General features: G+C 37.7%; 1 protein-coding gene across 1 annotated transcript in view; it reads right to left on the minus strand.

The window, feature by feature from the left end:
* The window catches only part of RNF217 (ring finger protein 217), a gene marked incomplete at its 5' end in the record, with an annotated part of 71685 nt that overhangs the window by 17797 nt on the left and 34392 nt on the right, over positions 1 to 19496 (minus strand). Inside the window, 3 exons of the mRNA XM_026064119.1 lie at positions 2995 to 3196; positions 10469 to 10633; positions 18869 to 19102. Coding sequence (XP_025919904.1) covers positions 2995 to 3196; positions 10469 to 10633; positions 18869 to 19102 — 601 coding nt within the window. The remainder of the gene's footprint in view (positions 1 to 2994; positions 3197 to 10468; positions 10634 to 18868; positions 19103 to 19496) is intronic.

Consider the following 19496-nt stretch of genomic DNA (forward strand, 5'->3'; position numbering starts at 1 on the left):
AAAATAAAATCAGAAACAATCCAACTTCCCTCTGGAGAAGCCTGAGGGACTTAGGGTCCTGGATATCACTGCAGAACTCTCTGACTCATTGTGAACTTGGATGTTAACAAACTATTCTAAAAATCAGGGCAATTATGATGTTTGCTGGCAGAAGCAGTTAGCTCTGTCTCTATTAATATGAACRTTCCTGAGGAAAACAACACATTACAACAGAGGCAGTCCTGGAGAGAAATTTTTAACAGCAAACTCTAGGAGAAATTTAGGCTGAGGTTTTGAACTTCGCTAACCTTTCTTGGCTTACTAATTAAAGTAAACCACAAGCACACTTACCAACAGGAAATGAAAGTAAAAAAATCTTGTACCTTCTGTACACCTCTGTGCATGATTTTATGAATTATTAAGATACACATCTTCATGACTGCTCAAGAATTTTAACTGATACATATACCTCTGCATTGGTCTTTGCTACCTCCATGTCATTATTTGCATATAAACTAATTTTATTTCTTGTTGTTAGTAAAAGCTGATTTTTTTTTAAAGGAAAATATTGTGTACTACTGTTTCTTAAAAAAATTAACCAGAAACAGGGAAAATAAAACCTAACTAATGTATTATTAAAATCATGCATGCACAGTTTCTGGCATTAATCAGCAAACTGCATGTTCAGATACTATAAGTGTAAACCAATGCAAAAGCTAAAACAGGAATAATATAACTTTTGGCAGATCTAATTTGTGTTAAAAGATAATAAAGATAATACTTATTTATATGTGTATCCCCATGGCACACAGAAGGTTTAATCTTGAAGTAACATTAGCCATGATTCTGCATGTGAGCAGCACAGTATTTGTAATGTCTGAGTACAATCCCTTGCTATCACAGATAGTAATTCCATCAAATGTACSAAGATCCATTTTAAAATAATTTATATTGTTTGCCATGTTGCTTTTACTGAAAGCTCTTCTGAAACCTTACCAAGAGCTTAGAAACAGCCTTTGAATCGTAAACCTAAATTTATTCATGAACGGTTTACATCCATTTGTTCTAGTGCCAGCATTGTCTTTAATCTTTAACAGATCTTCTCATGTGTYGGAATTTATCTCTATAAAATATATCACAGAGTAAGCATATACAATTGTTTTGAATTTTTATTCTCTTTCCCATTTATTTCTGTATCTTTACTTCACCTCTCTTTTAAAGTTTGTTCTAAAGCCTTGCAAGATCCTAGGGTCAAACTAATGGGCCTGTAATACTTACCATCATTTGTTAAATATGCATTCCACGTTTGCTAGTCTCCCAGAACTTTGTAGATCAGCTAACAATTCTTATTACCAGGCCTATGAGTTTGTGCGCCAACTCTTGTATTATTCTAAAATGGAAATCACCCGGGTTTCTTACTGGAACACATTTGGCTCAGGAGTATTGYTTTCACTTCAGATCTACTGATGTCTAATTCCACACGTTTAATCTCTTACCTTTATCTCTATATTCAACATCATCCAACTGAAAAACTCAAAGCATTTCCTTATCCTAGGTATATTGGAATTTAATCTCTAATTTCTTTGCCTTGTTTCATATTGCAAAATTCCCCCTTTTCCTTAATGGGTCCCCAGTTTTCCATACTTAATACAACCTTTTCCTATAATGTTTTAGTTTGATAACAATTCTTACCTTACATGATACCTTATATATATACTAATTTAACATGTTGTAGCGAGTTACATCATGTAAAATGGTTTTTATTGTGCTTCTATAAGGTTGAGATGGGTATCCATTTTGTTCAAAAGCAAATTAGGAGTGCTTTTTTTTTTTTTTAAAAAAAGTCAATCTTTTGGCATTATATTCTTGTGAGAGAGATTAATTTATATGGTTCTACTTTTAAACTGGATTTCATCTGAACCTAATGATCAAAGTCAGCAACATGCACACTGACAGCTTTATATCCTCTTCTGAGTGAAATCATGCAAGTCTAGTTCCTACTAGAAGAGCTACTGAAGAACAAGGACCCCTGATTAATAGGCAGTCATCAACTCAGAGCAAGGACCAAAAACTCCCCAGGGGAGAACTGTTAACTAGCTCCTTTAGAAATACGGTATTTCAGATACTTCTTTCTCTCCACTTTCCTGCTAGGTAGCTGAGATATCCCCAGTTCAGCATGCAAATCCCATTCTTGGGGACAAACATCTCCCTAGGTGTTGTATGGGGACATTCCAGTCCAGGCACTTCACTTGGCTGCCAGACTCTGCTCAGACTTAGCCAAACTTCATCATGCCACAACCGCAGTTTGGCAACAATCAACTCCTCCTGTGGATACTTTTGTGGATCTAGGTTTCAGCTGCTATGAAATGTGGCATAGCTTTCAATGTGTGCCTGAGTAAATGCTTCTTGATTTGTACATTAGAGGAGGGACATAAAGATCAAATAGTGGTAGTTACACAGCCATATGCAAAAAGACAAAGATATAAAACGTAAAGAGAAATTTCCCACATCATAACTCCGAGCACTGTACAAAGGATTTTCACCAAAAGATGTTCTGTGAAACTGCTGCACTGGCGTTTCACATGATACAAGATAAAAGGTCCTTTTAAATAGCTGGGGTCACTATGAAACTTAATGTGAATAAATTATAAATTATAAAGTAAAGTGAACTGAATGTTCTCTGAAACAAACTAAAATTCTTTTTTAAGACTGGCTTATGCTGAGATTAGTTTTTTTTTTTTTTTTTCCAAGTTTGCTTGCTATCATTATGTGTTATTGATAAAAGGTTAGAAAACATTATCAGAATAAAGGGCACAATACTTATTCATATGGAGTCCATTGAAAAATAGAGTCAAAATCCTACATCTTTTAATATTTTTAATAGACCAGCTTTCACATAACTAAACAGCAGGCTGTGCATCCTGTACTTTAAACCAATGGTTTTTAGCATACTGATTTTTTTCCCCACAATCTCCTCATTGTGCAGCTCTCTACAAGGTACATTTATCCACTCACCACAGACAGAGCCTCGCACTAATCTCCTTAAATGTGGTCTCTCRGGGAGATAGCGGTATTTGCATCCAAAGATACTGAGGTTTGACGTGTGATCTCCGAAGAAACGGAGCTGGCGGTATCTCTCCCCACAACGGTAACAGAAATTAGTGTTACACTGTGAACAGGTCATGTGGTCACACCCTTCTGTTCTCTGGATGTGGATCTTTATGAGCAGAAGAAAAAAGAAAAGATTATTTTTTCCTCCCCCCTAAGCACAGAAAAGTAGGCACTACCCCTGTAACTGCATATACCATGTATCAAACAGGGTGACACTGCGAGCAAACCCTTGCTTAACTTGGTGCTTGCATCGGTTGATGCTACAACTGTCCTAAGACAATAATTTTCTACAGTGTGCTTACAGAGCAACAAATATGAGAGTTATATTTATTTCCAGATTTCCACTGAAGAAGTGTTTTCCTACTTATTTCTCCTTCTTTGTTAAAACAATCTCTTTGTCTCAGACAAGAATCCAAGTGCTCTTTCCCCTTACTGAATGCTTTGAAAGATGAAAAGTTGTTTTATTACTCAGGCAGTCACATTAGCACCAACTGTTATTAAGAGCAGCACAGTAAATATAGCTCATGAACTCTGTATGACCCACCAGAGATGGGCTTCCCTCTTATACCACCTGTGGCCCCACTCCCTTTCCCCTTACAAATTGATTTGGCATTTAGCAATAAAAACTAAAATGACTATGCTGCTTGCATGAATGAGAATAGTAATGGAAAATTATTCTTTTAAGAAAAGAAAGTATCTACAAACTGTATTAAAAAAAATTACACCCAGCTTTCATAATGTTTGTAGTATACCAATAAGCAGGGCTGTCTTAGGTTCTGCTTTCATCTTTCCACTGCCTGCCTGCATGAATTAACTCATTTACCATTCCCCTACCTCCATGTACTCTTCTGCAAAATTGGTAAATTTACTTACTTTGCACAGATTCTGTAAGGCTTCACTTTTAGTTAATAGTTCAGGGAATCTTAGAAAAAAGGTAGTCCTGGGGCTATTTCACTAAATCATAGTTGCAGTACATAATTTGATTACACAGCTTGCCAGCTAAAATCTTGCCAACTAAAAATACAGCTAACGGTGGTAAGTATCCTTTTTCACAAAACTGATAAAAAACGATACCCCCTCGCCCCCCGAAAAAAGCCCACACCATGTTTGACGATGGAATGGTAGATAAAGTTTACAGAATAACTGACACTGGAAGTGACTTAGTCATTTTAGTCATTCATTTATTTTAACCTCTCTGCTCAAAGCAGGGCTAAAATCAGAGTCAGACCCAGTTGCTCAGGTCTTGTCCCATTAGATTTTGAAAAAAGAATGGATATTTCACAGTCTCTTTGAACAACCTKCCCCAGGCTTAGCCACTCTCCCTGGGACTATTTTTTTCCCCTCATGTCCATTGGAATTTTACTTGTTAAAACTTGCAATGAATGCCTCCGTAACCTCTTACTCATATCAAGAAGTATTTATTTTGTGGAGAGGTAACAGTGAAGATAAAACATCACTACTTAAAATGGCCTTGCCAGCATCAGAGCACTTACCTGAGATGTTGAAAGCTCAGGTACAATTGAATTAGTCTCTCACCTCAAGAGGRGCTTGTAACTTGTGGGCATTTGACACTCTTGAGAGGGTCAAGTGTGCTTGCAATCTTAGAGCTGAAAAACCTTGCCCACCTGACATGCTACTGAAACTGGCACTTCATATTTATATATGTATATAAAAGAAACAAGCTGATGTTTTCCAGTAACAGTACTTTTGGTAAAAGAATCCAGAGCAGATGTAGCTAAAAGTAGTTCCAGGTACACCTGCCAACAGGTGAAGTTCAGAGAACAACTGTACAGGATTTTGTGATTTTGGAGGTACCTTTCCTTATCTGCTGATTCACAGTGATACATTTCCATCTTAAACATGGAAATGAAGAAATCAAATCTTCTGACACTAATGAAGAGTATCTTATTTATTTATTTTTTTTAATCAAGACTGCTGAACTTTCCTTTCTCTTCTTCAACTTACCAACCCAATATATTAAGCTACCATCAAGCCTAACTGGAAATCTGTACAAGCCTAGAGCCTAATAACCCTAGATGCAAATACTCATTCCAAAAATACTTTCTACGTTAAAAAAAAAAAAATAAAAATCATTTTGTTTGGTAGTTGGAAACTCAAGGACCAGCTGGGAATGGCTCTCTACATTCTACCCTCAATGCCTTTCATAAATACCCATCTCCTCTTGGATACTGTCTGCCATCCTTCTAACCACACTGTCCTAGATGTGTGCAAACTCCAGTTAGCCAGCCACCATTCCCATCACTCCTCAAGGTTCAGTTCTGAATCTAATCGTTTCTGCCCTATGTCTTCCAAAACAAAGTATGAGAAATCCCACAAAACCAGCAAAAATGTTTGTTATCCCCTGAACCTTCCTCCTGCCCATTTCCCATCCTCCTGACACACAAACATACTCCTCTCTTAAGGCATAAAGAGGTTGACACAGGATTTGTTTTCTTACGGATACATAATGCAATTATATGAACTTTACTTTTTGAAGAAACAAAGATAAAATATTACAAAAGTTTTGGACAATGCTTACGCAGAACCATCTAGGCATAATTCTCCAAAAGCTGCAAATTTGAAACAACTCATTTTACTTGCCTTTTACACTTATTTTTTGTTGCAAAAACTTTACCTTTTGATGAGGAGAGAATTCATTAAAAAAAAAAGAATTAGTTGCAGAGCTTGGACATCCTATCTATGCACACAGACTGACAATGCCAGATGAACTTTGTACAATTCAGTCAGGCAGCTTTCAAGACTAACAAATGACATTTCATCAGAGAAACTTTGGCTCTGGTTCACATGGGTATTTCTCTCTCCCCTCCGTATAATCCCCTGACAGAGATGGATGGCAAATCTATAGGTTGGGAAAGTGATTGCCAACGGGTCAGATATCACATGAATGTTCCCACTCGGTTGGCCGAAACAGCAGGAATGTGCCAGGCAGCAGACACCAAGAGGAGCGCAAGGGGCTGGGAATGCGGCTTGCTATAGTTAGCTGGTTTGGTGCGAGCTTCAGGGGCTTGATCAACTCAAAGCTTCCCAGCAGCACGGCAGGGGGTGGAAGCGGCAAGATGAGAGAAAAACTGCCACAAGCCTCGTATCTGCCTCCAAAGATTCAGGTGCTATTGCTGGCTTAATCCTGCACAGCAACAAGCGCCCAGAGCCTGCTCACATCCAAAGACATACCTCACCTTACACGGTAAGGTTAGTTCACTCAGAAACTCAAGAATGGCTCCCAGAACAAGAGGGGTAAAAAAAACGCACCAACTGTGAAGTACATATTGCTAAGGGACTTAAGGCAAAAGCTGAATTAGCAGATTGGCTATTGGAGACACAATTTCGGAGCTCTACCAAATACACCTTACTTTGCAACTATGCAATGATGCGTACAGATGACCCAAGTAATCTTCTAGAGAATGAATAGTGGCCAAAAGAATCTTGAAAATATTTCAGTATTTTCCTTAATCAACGGAGATAGCTGAAGTATTTAACTAGTTGCCTTCCCATCCTGCAAATACCCTCTGTAAAGAAAGGCCCATTCACAGAAATCTTCCAAAAAAATCCATTCCAAGAGATTTACCACTCTCATTGAATGAGGAACAGAGCTGTCATTTCTTTTCCCCTCCTTTTGAAGTAAACTTGATGCATAGCTGAATCCCTTCATATACAAGCACAGATTCTCTTCATTACAGTCAATGAAAAAGAATTCAAAGAACACCTTAAAAAACTGTCTTGAGTTATCTGACAACATTCGTTTTAATCAGAATAGTAAATCCACATATAAGTAGTGTATACTCCTTGATTTGCATTAATGCTCATTTACTGAATTTTCTGCTGCTGTTCAAAGCTTTCTAAGTAAGAACCACCTCTTTGAGTTTCCTCTGTCAGTTTTCTCTTTTGAAATCTGTGATAAGATGATAATACCAATATAAAGTACTTCCTTGTTTTGCTGTACTGTAAAAAACACTTGTGGAAGAAGAACATTTTGTTGCGAACACATTGTTTCAAGAAACTGTAAAGAAAATAAAGCAAAACCCCAAACAGTAGTGGGGAAGACAGATAAACTTACACATTTTATGAAAAGGCACTTAATAAAATGCAGTAATTTAGCACCCATTAGTCAACTCCACCTAAAACAAAACCACAACTTGGTTGGACAAATCTTGAGAAAAATGGTCTATGCTGAGTATCTCAAAACAGCATATAATAAATTTGGGAAGGGTTCTACTAAAAAACCCCCCCAAGAAATGTCATAATTTATTTAAGATACATAAAAGAATAACAACTTGCTATTAATATACTGAGAGATATTCACAAAATATATTCACGAAATAAAACAATAGTAATGTATTTTGACAATACGTAGTATTTTTATTACAGCTGAAAATAATCTCTTTGTTAGGCGCACTAAAGTTGTGTCTACCTACAGAAAAAGGTAATTAAATTTAAAGCTATTTAACAGTGCCCACTAGTATTCACATTCTCAAGGATTACGTTCTCTCAAAAACACTTAGCAAAACCACTGAAAAACGTGTGAATACTTGCCTAAGGATCTGCCTATATATTCACTGTAAGACTACTAGCACTTTAAATCTCCCATTTTCCCACCTGCATGCCCAGACAAGACACAAGTTGTGCATTCTACTTCTCAGTGATACAGCTACTTAAAAAAAAAAAAAAAAAAAAGCCTGTGCATATACTAGCCTGTATGCGTATATAAATATCTCCAGAAGATATCTGTTAATATATAAAGTCAAAATCTGTGACACTGTAGTCAGTCTCACACTTTGGAAGTTACCCGTAGTTTTACAAGTCATCTCAGGAAAGAATGTCCGCCCCTACTAGACTTTCTACTTTTAGTTTCTATTAGCTTCAGTTTTAGTGTAAAGATCTAGTATCTTGACACTTACAATTTTATCTTTACTTTTCCTCAATTTGTTGGTCAATTGTGACTATTGCAATTTTTTTAAGCAAAACATGAAAGAGATTCTTTTAAATATAACATAAGCACATACCAAAATAAAATAGTTGTCACCTGAAACACTGCCTACCTGGATGTAAAAAAAAGATAGCTCAAATCCTATGTTAACAATCCTGTTTTCTCCTTCACTCTTTTTGTCTTTTTGAACGGGAAATGTGACAATCATCTGATTCAATATAGACCATTATCTTATAGACAGGGTATTTTTGGGGGTGGCTGGAGGGAGAGGCAGAGAACATATTATCTCACCCCCCCAATTGTTTACTCTTGGCATGCTTATCCCCATACCCAAACATCTTTTAATGCTTTGATGCAGATGAAGTTGGCTGTAGATGTGAAGAAGATTTATTTTTGATAACTACTCAGTAACTGATTAAGAAAAAATAAAAAGAAGTACCACAAAAGGCATGCAGGCTAAGCGGCTCTTCTGATTACTTGCTAGTTATAGGTTTGATTTCAAAAACAAACAAAAATGCTTTCATATAAACATTTCATAGAAGTTGTAAACAGGAAGAACTTTTTTCACCTCTAAAGAAAAATGCCAGGAATGTGTGTGTGTGKGGGGGCACCTTACGAAAAGGCTGAATTCCCTCTTAGATATTCATTCATAATGCTACATTACAAAAAAGGACTTGTTAACAAAGGTTCTTTTTCAGTGCTAGTTTCATAACTTTCCATAGTGCCTCCCACCATGCAGGAGGTTCTATTTTCTTTTAAATTAAAAAAAACAAAAAACAAACAAAAAAACAACAACAAACTAAAGTCTTTTTTGGAATTAATAGCTGAACTCACCCAACTTCAGGACTCAGAATTAGCGAGTGCAGAAGTTTTGAGTGTCCAGGCTTTTCTTTCAAAGCCAGYGAAAACAGTTGTACACTTCATGTTTCGGAAAGTCAGATCATTTCTTTAAAATGTATTAAACACATTAAGTTTTGTAACTTTGTTCCTTTCTCTTTCCTGCTTGCACCTCTCTTTTTCCTGCTAGAAAGGCTCTTTTCCCTGCTTTTCCACATTCATACTTTTTGGCTTAGCGCCTTTTTTTTTTTCTCTTTTTTTCTCCTTTTATTTTTGACAAGTCCAACTGCTGCTTATCATTATCTGCTTATTTCCATAGTTACATCATTCACATTGTCATAAAATCTGAATCTGGATACAAGTCAAAGAATTAAAAACAAACAGATGCTTCTTCCCACTCCAAAGGGAACAAAGCTTGTAAAAGGATTTTACTGTAAAGACTTCCCAGAAAGTGAACGTTTTAGAACTGGCTCAAACCTATCAACTCTTACCAAATGGCAAGCTGTTAAAATTCTGCTTGAATGTCACGCGTACATGGGAGGAAGGGTAAACAAATGACTGCTCATTTCAGAGCTTTAGGAATTTTTGTTAATGTTTTGAAATCTTTCAATTTCAAGCTACAGCATCACAGGCATTTCTTTCCCCATGACCGGAATAAGATACTTAGTAAACTGATAAACATTCTCTTACTTGCACAGGACAAGGTTTGAAGCGTGACAAAAGTACACGTTATACTTTAAAAAATAAATCTTCCTGTTCAATATTTATTTCCTATTAAAGGCTTCAGTTTTCTTACTGTGTCCTCTCCTTGAAGTAGATGTAGAGCAATAGATAGGTTCAAATTAGATACTCCCTTTCAAAAAGCCACAGTTCCCCCCCACCATGGTGCTCTCAGGGTTGTGACTTACTATCCTCTCAGCAGCTAGAGACGACTGCTGTAGAAAAACTAGTGAACAAACCTAACGGCCACCTTCATTAAGGGCAGCCAGCAGGATGTGCCTGCGCGGGCATGCTTGGCTGTCCAGTCTCGTTCGACTAGTGGGAAATAGTGCCTATGCTGGAAGAAAATAATGGGTTTTAGGGTGGAGGACACAGTTTCTTCCATCTGTTGAAATTAAACTAATTTATGAGAAAGACTTGTGAAGGACTGATATTTAATCCTAAGAAGCTTTTCTATTTTTGCCTAATCTTAAAGTCTCTTCTAGTTAACTTGCCAACAGAGTACTTTCTGYGTTATTCAGCTACCAAATTCACTCAAGATTTTTGGAAAAAAAAAAAAAAGACAGAAGGCATTATATTTCTTTAAAGCTTTATTTCAGGAATAATTTGGACTGTAACATACATACATTATGAGTATAAAATGGAGCCTTTTCTTAGAATTTCCATAATGTTTATTTTAAGTGCAAGGGGTCTGCAGAATCATTTCAGGAATTGCTAAGTAAAATATTTGATTCTTTTCTTGGTGGGCCAGAGATGAGAATCTGCACAGCAAGTGTGATTTTTAAATCCAGAATGGAAGCTACAGGTATTTACTTTGGATAAATATTTAAAAACGGTTTGAAAAGACTACCTGCGAGCCAACAGAAAGTAACTTACCTTGCATTTTGGACACTTCTGGGCATTCCTTTGCCCGTGCTCAATTTCGTTGGCCCAGTGACGCAACAGCTTGTCTCCCTTTTTGTACTCTTTACAGTTAACACCTTCATGCCAGGGAGAGTGGCACTTAAAACACCAGACAAATTGGCAAGATGGACACTGGATCTGTGTAAATGAGAAAACACCACACATTTGCAAGCTGTGCTCTGACTTAACTAGAAAACCCATCTGAAAAATACCACTCTTAAATTAAGACAGTAACCACACAGCAATAAAGGTCTAAAATGGCTTAAAAAATACAAGTGATCATGGAAGCTAACATTGTTTTTTCATTTTAAGTAAGAGAAGCTGAAGAATTAATTGCTAAAGCCAACAACAGCCTCAGTCATACAAAACACAAGTAGTTTGTTTTAAACATAGGAACTGTTTACTGAATTCACTGGGTGGCTCATAGGCCAAAAGGCAAAATCCAGAAAACATATTTAGGTGCCCCCTGATACACATGTGATACCACCTAAAACTTAGCAGCCAATTTTCAATTTGTTGCTCTCTTTCTTCCAGTCATAAACAGCACTCCCTAGGTTGTTACCAGGCAGCATCCGGTCTTCTGAAGGAAATCTAGGAAGTCCAGAATGCTTTATGAAACTTATATTACAAACAGACCTGGGAAAAGGGACCAAGAACAAGGGTCTTCCTGCTTCTCAGCCAAGTGCCCCAACCACCACCTTAGAGTCAAGCGCCTGCTCTATTTCTCTCAATTACATAAGGGTGAGCAGAGGATGTGCCAAGCTCAGTCCACTTGCTAAAAACCACACCTAATGGCAGAAAATGCAAGCTAAGCTCCTTAAATGGAGAAAGAATCTATTCTTCCCACTCCTTTGGCTTCAAATCACTATGTAAAACACAAGTACCATCATCATTATCTCTTCTTCCAGAGCCTGGATTTTTTTTTTTTTTCTTTTTGAAAAAAGCTACTGTAGCTGCTATGCCTGTAGAAGTCTTAAGAAATCTGGGCAGGTTCCAGGTGCCATCTAGTAAAAGACAGGCCTCATACCTAGATCGTAACTAAATAAGGCAAGAACTATTAGCCTCATTACATAGAGGCACATCTAAACTTCAGCTGCGTTTGGCAGCAGAATTTTTTAAGGCCAGCTGTGAAAGTGGGGGAAGAAAGGGAAAGACAAATTTCTTAAGCAACTGCTGAGCCCTTTCCGCCATCTCCAGCTTCAGCCTCCATCTTGCACTGCCCTTGCTTCGTCCCGGCCAACGAACTGGATCAGGGAATTCAACCAACCAAAGAAAGCTTTTCAGCTGTATCTGTTCCCATATCTGGTTTACCACCTAACCACAGAAATGTTTGTGCTGGCAACACATGGGGTGGGGGTGCTGTTCAGGAAACTACATCCTAGGGTGTAGTCATATGCAAAGCCCCCAAAACAAATTTCTCAAAACAAGTTCTCTCTTCCCACACATTACCATCGTCTCAGCTCAGACACACTGACTGGCTCTGTTCTGCCTCAGCTCCATTTAGATGCCAAAGTAGGCGCTCTGAGCTCCCTGAAGTATTTTGCTGGAGAATAGCCAAAATTATTATTTATATGTGCAGTTCCTACATCCGTTACTACTAGCATGTTAATACAAAGCTGATTTGATCTCTAATGCATGACTGAGTGACGAAGCTTTCTGCTACCCTTAATGCTGTTTCTCAAGTGCTAAACGTATAGGTAGTATTTATTTTTTTGCACATCAAAGGTCTAATTGACACAATGGTTCAAGCTTGACTATTTTTATGACTCTGCATGACCCATTTTTTCAGTAGCTGTCTTTAACTTCATCTGTACAAAGCAAATGTTTTTGCTCTGCAGCAGTGTCTAACAATTGTAGCCTTGTTTGCAGTATGTGAAGCATTTTTGTCTGTGTAAAATACTAGGTTAAACAGCACTACCTTTAAACAATGGACTATATGATGTGCTGATCTTTCATGTGCATTTAAGAATTAGAAAACGGACAAAATTTCCTTCATATCAAACGGACTCAAAGAAAGCATAAAGTTAAAGTGGATGAAATTCTGATATCCTGTATCCTGTGCAAGTATCACTTACTGCTTTCCATAGCTACACAGTGACAGTTCTGCTACCACGGTAAGATATGCTTAGAAGAAAATTACATTTATCACATGCTTCCTGTCAATGCAAAGACTTACAGAAGACCTAGGTAGGCAGTACAAAAACAGGACAGATTCCACAATATTTAAGAACAAAATAAAACTTGTTTGCTTTGAAGCAGCACATTAAAGCTGCAATACATGGGTTACAAACATTATTACTTTTACATGAGAACACAATAATTTCTGACCAAATTTCAAAGCCCAAGATAATGAAGAAAGAAAAGCAATACAAAATGCAATCAGTACTCTTTCTCTGATCTGGTGGTCTACTGGTAGCTCCTAAATTTAAGAAATGGACAAGTTTTTGATACCATAAGAATATGCAATATTTTTCCTGTTACCTAAATTACAAAGGAGTTTAAATTCCASTTTTAGAAGTGATTTAAGTACTTCCAAACACGCTTCAGTGGAAGTTAACGGCTCTTCAGCTTCTCTCTCCTTTAGAAGAGTTTTACATACTGTCTTAGACCTGCAAAAGAAATTTATCACTCCTAACCCTTTGATTTTATATTTGATAGAATAAAATAATCCATACATACAGTTCAATGTAGATTAACTAAAGACTTTTAGGAACCAGGTGAAAATTTTGAACAAATCTTACAGATTTTAAGAGGACAATCCTCAGAGCTGTAAGTTCACTGAATTGGTGTTCAGGGTTAAATACTCTTCGAATACAATTTTTCAAAAAGATAGTAAGAGTGTAGAGATCCTTATGTTTACACTTTCATTAAAAAACAAACAAACAAAAACAGAACCCCCAAACCCCTATCCTCTTCTAGTCGTGCTAATACTTTTCTTAGAAGAGATTCTACAGAAAGCAGCATCAGGTCTGACAGAATTAAGTCTCTGTAGGAGTGTCTCAGTGCCCAGATGCTAAACAAAAGGAAATGTCCTATCCTGCATCTCTGCTTACCAGCTGAATTCTCCTAATAAAACAGCTTAACAAGAAACAGGAAAATTCCCACTCCGAAGAACCTGAAGAATAGCATATTTATTGCTACTAACCCAATCCACTCAGAACACTGATTTATGTTTCCATTATCCCTTAGAAACCAATAAACACAACAGATAGCTTCGATCACTAGCTTATTATTCTACCCAATATCCCCAGTAACTTGTTTTAGAGCTTAGAACTTATGCTTTTCAATAATATATGTCACGGTGACTACTGCTGGGAAGGCATATAGCAGGCATCACATTATACTGCTTGGTGTTTGTAATGCCTCAGGCAACGATGGAGCTTGCAGCCACAGCTGAGTGTTCGACAGCCTGACAGTTTTAGCAGTTGCAATACTCAGACATTTAAGACTGAAAATAAATGTTAAAAAACGTAAACCCGAGCCAACAGGTCTGAAAAGCTGAAAACTAAAACTCCTTAYTTAAACAAAATGCCGACATAATTTAAAGCAAGAGCAGTATTTTTTCTTCCTGACACAAATTCATTTCAGGCTCTATCTTTCTATTATAGCATATAGAGAATCAAAAGAAATATAGCAGCCACAGGGATATGTATTTTTAAGCTTATACCTGCACATTGACATTGAATGTTTCCAAATACTTTCATTACTTAGAAGAGGCTGAAATATGGGACGAGACTATAATCACATGAACTCAAACTATCATTTATTATCATGAGAGGCCCTGATTAACTGAAGTAAACTAATGGGAACTGTGTCTGTTACAAAGTTTGGAGATCCTAGTTGCCTTTTCCACTTTCCACCCCTGATAGCACCTTCCACAAAACTGAATTAGTAGGCAGTTTTAAATTTTGAACGGGCCACTTGACTCCACTCTGCTGTTCTATGTGTTGTTCTAATGTATGTTTCATTTGAACATACATTAAGTAGGCAAAAAAAATGTATGTCCCTTTAAGTACTATTAACCTTATTTTTCTTGGACCTAGTGACTGCAAGACAACCCCCCAAACCTATCCGAACTTGGATTCAGAGCGTGACATCAAGGCACATGTTTAAGCAGGAACACAACAGGGCAATTATGGCAGTCTGTCAGATTCTTACTCCATTCCTCCTCTGCTTTTCTGAAAAATCAAACATGATCTGCTTTATGCTTCGGCATCAGTGCATGAAATCATCATAACACGGACACAGAAATGCTATTTTCATGCAACTTAAAGCAGCAAAAATATCATTGTCCAGCAAAGCAGACAAACTACAACTGAAAAAGAAAAAAAATCTMGTGTTTTTTTCATATACATTTTTCTCACACAAACATTTTCCATTTCCTTTATGACTTTCATTTCAGTCAATCAGAATTGAGAGGATATATACACAAACTTTTATGCCATCTGGAAGTCAGTTTCCCTTGAAATAGAAAAGATTGCACAGCCTCTCATACTAACCCTTCTGCTTCTCCGCCTTCTGAAATACTGACCTTTGGGGCTAACATTTTCCATCGTCTTAGATAGAATAGTTTTCAGTAAAGAGTCTAACTATCATTTTCCTCACCTTCCAGAAAAAGACCTTTCAAAATTGGTAGGTAACAACAACACATAACACTGCTCGTTGTGACATGACGTTAGCAAAACTGACTTCACATCCAAAATATTCTGAGAACCTCAAGCCACAGGAAGATTAATGGGATTTTCTACCGCTTAATGGAATATTAGCTACATACTAGAATGGCTGAATTAATTGTGCAGCTAACTGATTACATAAATTACAATCTCTAGCTATGGTTACACAGTCCCTTTATTCCAAAATAAATATGGGCTCCTGCCAAAACAGCTGCCTCCTCCTTGTCACCAGCTCATCCCCTCTCTCGTACCAGCTGAAAATAAGCAACACCAGAACAAACAAATATTGTTTCCCATCGGAGCTGATCTTTCATCCAGCCTCCAATGTGATACCAAAACATCCACATGAGCAAAAAGCAAGTGGGAAGGAATGAACAGCCCAGAGCAAAGAGGGGGAGCAGGGCAAAACCACTGTGCTCAGAGCAGTCCAGGTTTAAGGCAGACTGCAGTGACGAGTAGCCTCAACCATGAAGATATCCTCAGCTCAAGGGTAAAATCTGATCCAAAAAAGGTGAAACTCATTGACATAAACTACACAGGTCCGTTCTATCACAGCATCTTCGCAGGTACAGTTTTCTATCATTTCTAGAGCAACATGTTTGAGAAACTCTTCAATACTGAAAAAGGTAGTTTAAATAAAAACTGCATTGAAGAAACAATTACATTTCAGGAGCTAAGCACTCAAATTAGGATTTTCTTGTATTTTTGTATATGATGTGTCTCTCTTGACTGAAGTGAAGAAAACAACTTTATTAGAAACCTCACAAGCTGATAAGGCAGAAATGTTGCCCAAGAATCAAGAATTGTTTCTTCATGGCAGGTCAGAGAGCCAATGTGAAAATAGGTGAAACCCAGGGCTTGGAGAAAACAAACAAAAACAATACAGAAGAAAAAAATCTCACAGAACAAGGAAATGCATAGTCACTCACTCTAGTGAAACCAGTATTTGCTCCATGTGTACAATCTGAACCACTAATTTTCAAAACTTTTGCCCACTTCGTATGCCCAAGTATACACTTGGGCATACCAGCTTTGACCAAAGGTTTATTAGGATTTTACCAATGACCAAGTCTTACACTCCCAATTTAGACCATAAGATTGAGGGAAGACTATTCCCTTATTTAAAGCTGGATCCATTTGTAACATGAATACTTCATGTAGGAAGCTAGGTAGTTACACAACTGTATTGTGCTGTACTAAGTGGTACTAATAGGAGATGGAAGGTTTGGATAGCAAGGTTACAACTTCCCCTTCTTTTCCCTCCTTCTCTCCCAACTAATATGCACTGGCTAACTTTCTAGGCTCAGCACAGCAAGACTTTGATTTTAAAAATGGAAAGCAACATTAGAGAACTGAACTGCTAGCCTTACATCAGTTTAGATGGCATAAAACAGCTATAGCAAGGAAAATTAATCAAGCTAATAAACTTAAAATCTGAATTCAAAGAGGTAGAAGAGATATTTGTAAAATTTACAATAGTGTATCGATTGCTGGAGTACCATTAATCACATTTTTAAAATACCTGTTCAAATGTACTCTTGGATTTGAAACAAGTGTTTTTGTGTTACAGTGTACAGAAGAGCAAGGGTACTGGCACTGAGTCCTTCTATACAATGATCCTGCTAGGATGCTTCTGTGTACACTTTCCCATATATGACTCAGTTTTTCTTTCAGTGTTGATGCTTCAGTTCAGAATTCCTCTGATGCAATTATTATTTTTTATTACTTGCATGTAAATATGCAAGTCTCTCAGTCTCCAATTAGGCCACTCCTATGCTATTTGCAGAAGAAAATGAGTCTTTACTCCCCAAAGATCTTATAATTCAAGACACAGGCAAGACACTGTAAAAGAAATCAGGTGAGAATATACAAAAACTATGAGATAATAATGGTCAACAGGAATCTGTGTATGTAATTATTCACATATATACAATCTCATATAAAGACTTTTTTTTGAACCTCATCCCAGCTGCAAAACTCTTCCCTGGGCTGAGCTTAAAATTAGTCACTAAAACTGCATCTGTGCTAGTAAACAACATAGGTCCAGGAAGCAGGCTGAAGCCCTGGCCTATGAGCATCCTTACTGTCTGTCAGCACATTCTTAATTATACTTTTGACTAAAGTCAAGTAGACGTTCTTCTAGACAACACCTAGGCACAGCTCAAAGGACACATTTTGCCATCCTCTGTTCCCAGGAGGAAACTCTAGCTCTGTGGATAAGAGACACAACATTTCACCACAGGACCAGAAAACTTCTTCTGGCCTGTTCTAGTTAACACACCAGACAGAGCCTGAAATTCCTTCTTTGCGCTGCTGGGAAGAATGAGCCATTTTTTGGACTAGAAGAACATATAAAAATACTCAGAGTTGGCATGCCCATTACACAACAGCTGCACAACCTGTGACAGATATCAACGTGACAGTAACAGCCTCTGACACCTTAAGAGGGGCTGTAGCAGACCTATTACAACAATTCGCCTACCACAGACCATACATCCTGTCTATATCTGAGGGAACGCTGAGTGGATGGATGAAGGAGAATGGCTGCAGGCAGAGGGAATTTTACCTGCAATTTGGAGTTTCTCCAGCTCTGTGTAAGAGGCCAAAAATCCACAACAGGAAGTCCAACAGACTTTGCGTCTGCTTGCACGTAATTCATACATTGTACAGATACATAAGAACCTYGTAACTCAGGGTTAGCTCCACCAAGGTTTCAGCTCCACTGGATACACAGCCTTCTACCTTTTAATCTCTGTACAGGGCTGAATCTTATGCTCTAATTAGGGCTATCTAAATAATCATCTAAACTCCTATTGAGGAAAACTGGTTTATCAAGGGAAGACCAGCTCAGTAATGAAATTAACTACAACAGATCTAATAACTGGATAGAAAACTAACACAGACCCTTGAAACAGGAATCAAAATGCATAAAGAAGGGGCTAAATGACTCACTCTCTGACTGTGCAGGAAGAGCATGATGTTGCAGACAGAACCTGTTTGCCACTGAGATGGACCTCCAGGAGTTCAAAGCTTCTTCTGTCTGTAACCTCTTGAGCATTTTGTCTTTAATTGAAATCACAATATAAGCAAATCTTATACTACAAGAAAGGCTGTGAAAAGGTTTTCYTGCTCTTTCTCAAGTTTTCTGTGCTGTGAGTCATAAGACTACAGTAACGTTTAACCTATAGTAAGAGACTGAAGAGCCAAACCAAAGAGCGAGACAGACAACAGCTCTATTTTAAGGAAGGAGTAAGCTAAGAGGGTATCTCCTAACACAAAAACACCCAGAACTCATTTACTTGCAGTTTCAGGGAAAGCTTTTCTTTGCTGGAGTTGCGTGTCTAAAATTATCAGTTATGGTGACAATTCCCCTTCCCCAGTCTCTTCTAATCATGACTGTATTGTCTGCATCTCAAAGAGGAAAGAAAATACTGCCACTCTAATTTCAAATGGGCAAGTGGCACAATTTYGGCCTGCCACAGGAAAGAAGGACTAAAGTTCAACTATTTGAATTATCAGAAATGAATTAACTAGTTAATCAAYGATTCATACTACAGATTCTTATTCTTAATCACAGCTTACTTTAGGCCTCAGTAATGGAAGAAAGCCCATTTAATGCCCACAGCCCATTTAATGCCCACCAAATGCTGACCTACTTTTGCCGTGCTACCTAATCCATAGCTCTGGCAAGCATGCTCACTTTGTATTTGTTCTCCAATTTGGCAGGGGTAGGAATGTGGCCTCTCCTCCGGAAGGTAGTAAAGTGCTTGCACTGAGGACATGGCTTGGTGCTGGAGTCAATACGGCTGAGTTCCAGGAAATATTTATACTTGATGATGTCATCATGGGGCAGATTATAGAGGACAGTTGTTTCATCCAGGTGTTCGCTGCACTCTGTGATCGGGCATTTTATATCCGCTTGTCCCAGCTGCACCTACATATTAAAAAAAAAAAAAAAAAAAAAAAAAAAAAAAAAATCACAGAAGAGCTGTATGACCCTTTGCTTGGAAAAGGTAACACTCTGCAAGCACTGCAGAAGCAGGCATTTGCGAATTTTGCGAGAAAATCCATTTAATTTGAAGTACTCTAACAATTCACCAACTATCAAGCTTATCTTCTTAAAATTACTTTGATTTACTCAAAGCACACTGCAGTTCTTCCAGAGGGTATTTTCATATCCAAACAGAAAAGCCAACTACCTTTATGACAACAGGAATTGTTAAAAGTATAGTCTCATCATATGTATGACTGTGTTTTACTCCATGAAACCAAAACATGAGCTCTAACTAGCAGCACCCATTCAGTACTCCATGCTTCGGGTGTAGTGG

The sequence above is a fragment of the Apteryx rowi genome, unplaced genomic scaffold (genome assembly GCF_003343035.1).
Source record: "Apteryx rowi isolate R43461 unplaced genomic scaffold, aptRow1 scaffold_1012, whole genome shotgun sequence".
Taxonomy (NCBI): domain Eukaryota; kingdom Metazoa; phylum Chordata; class Aves; order Apterygiformes; family Apterygidae; genus Apteryx; species Apteryx rowi.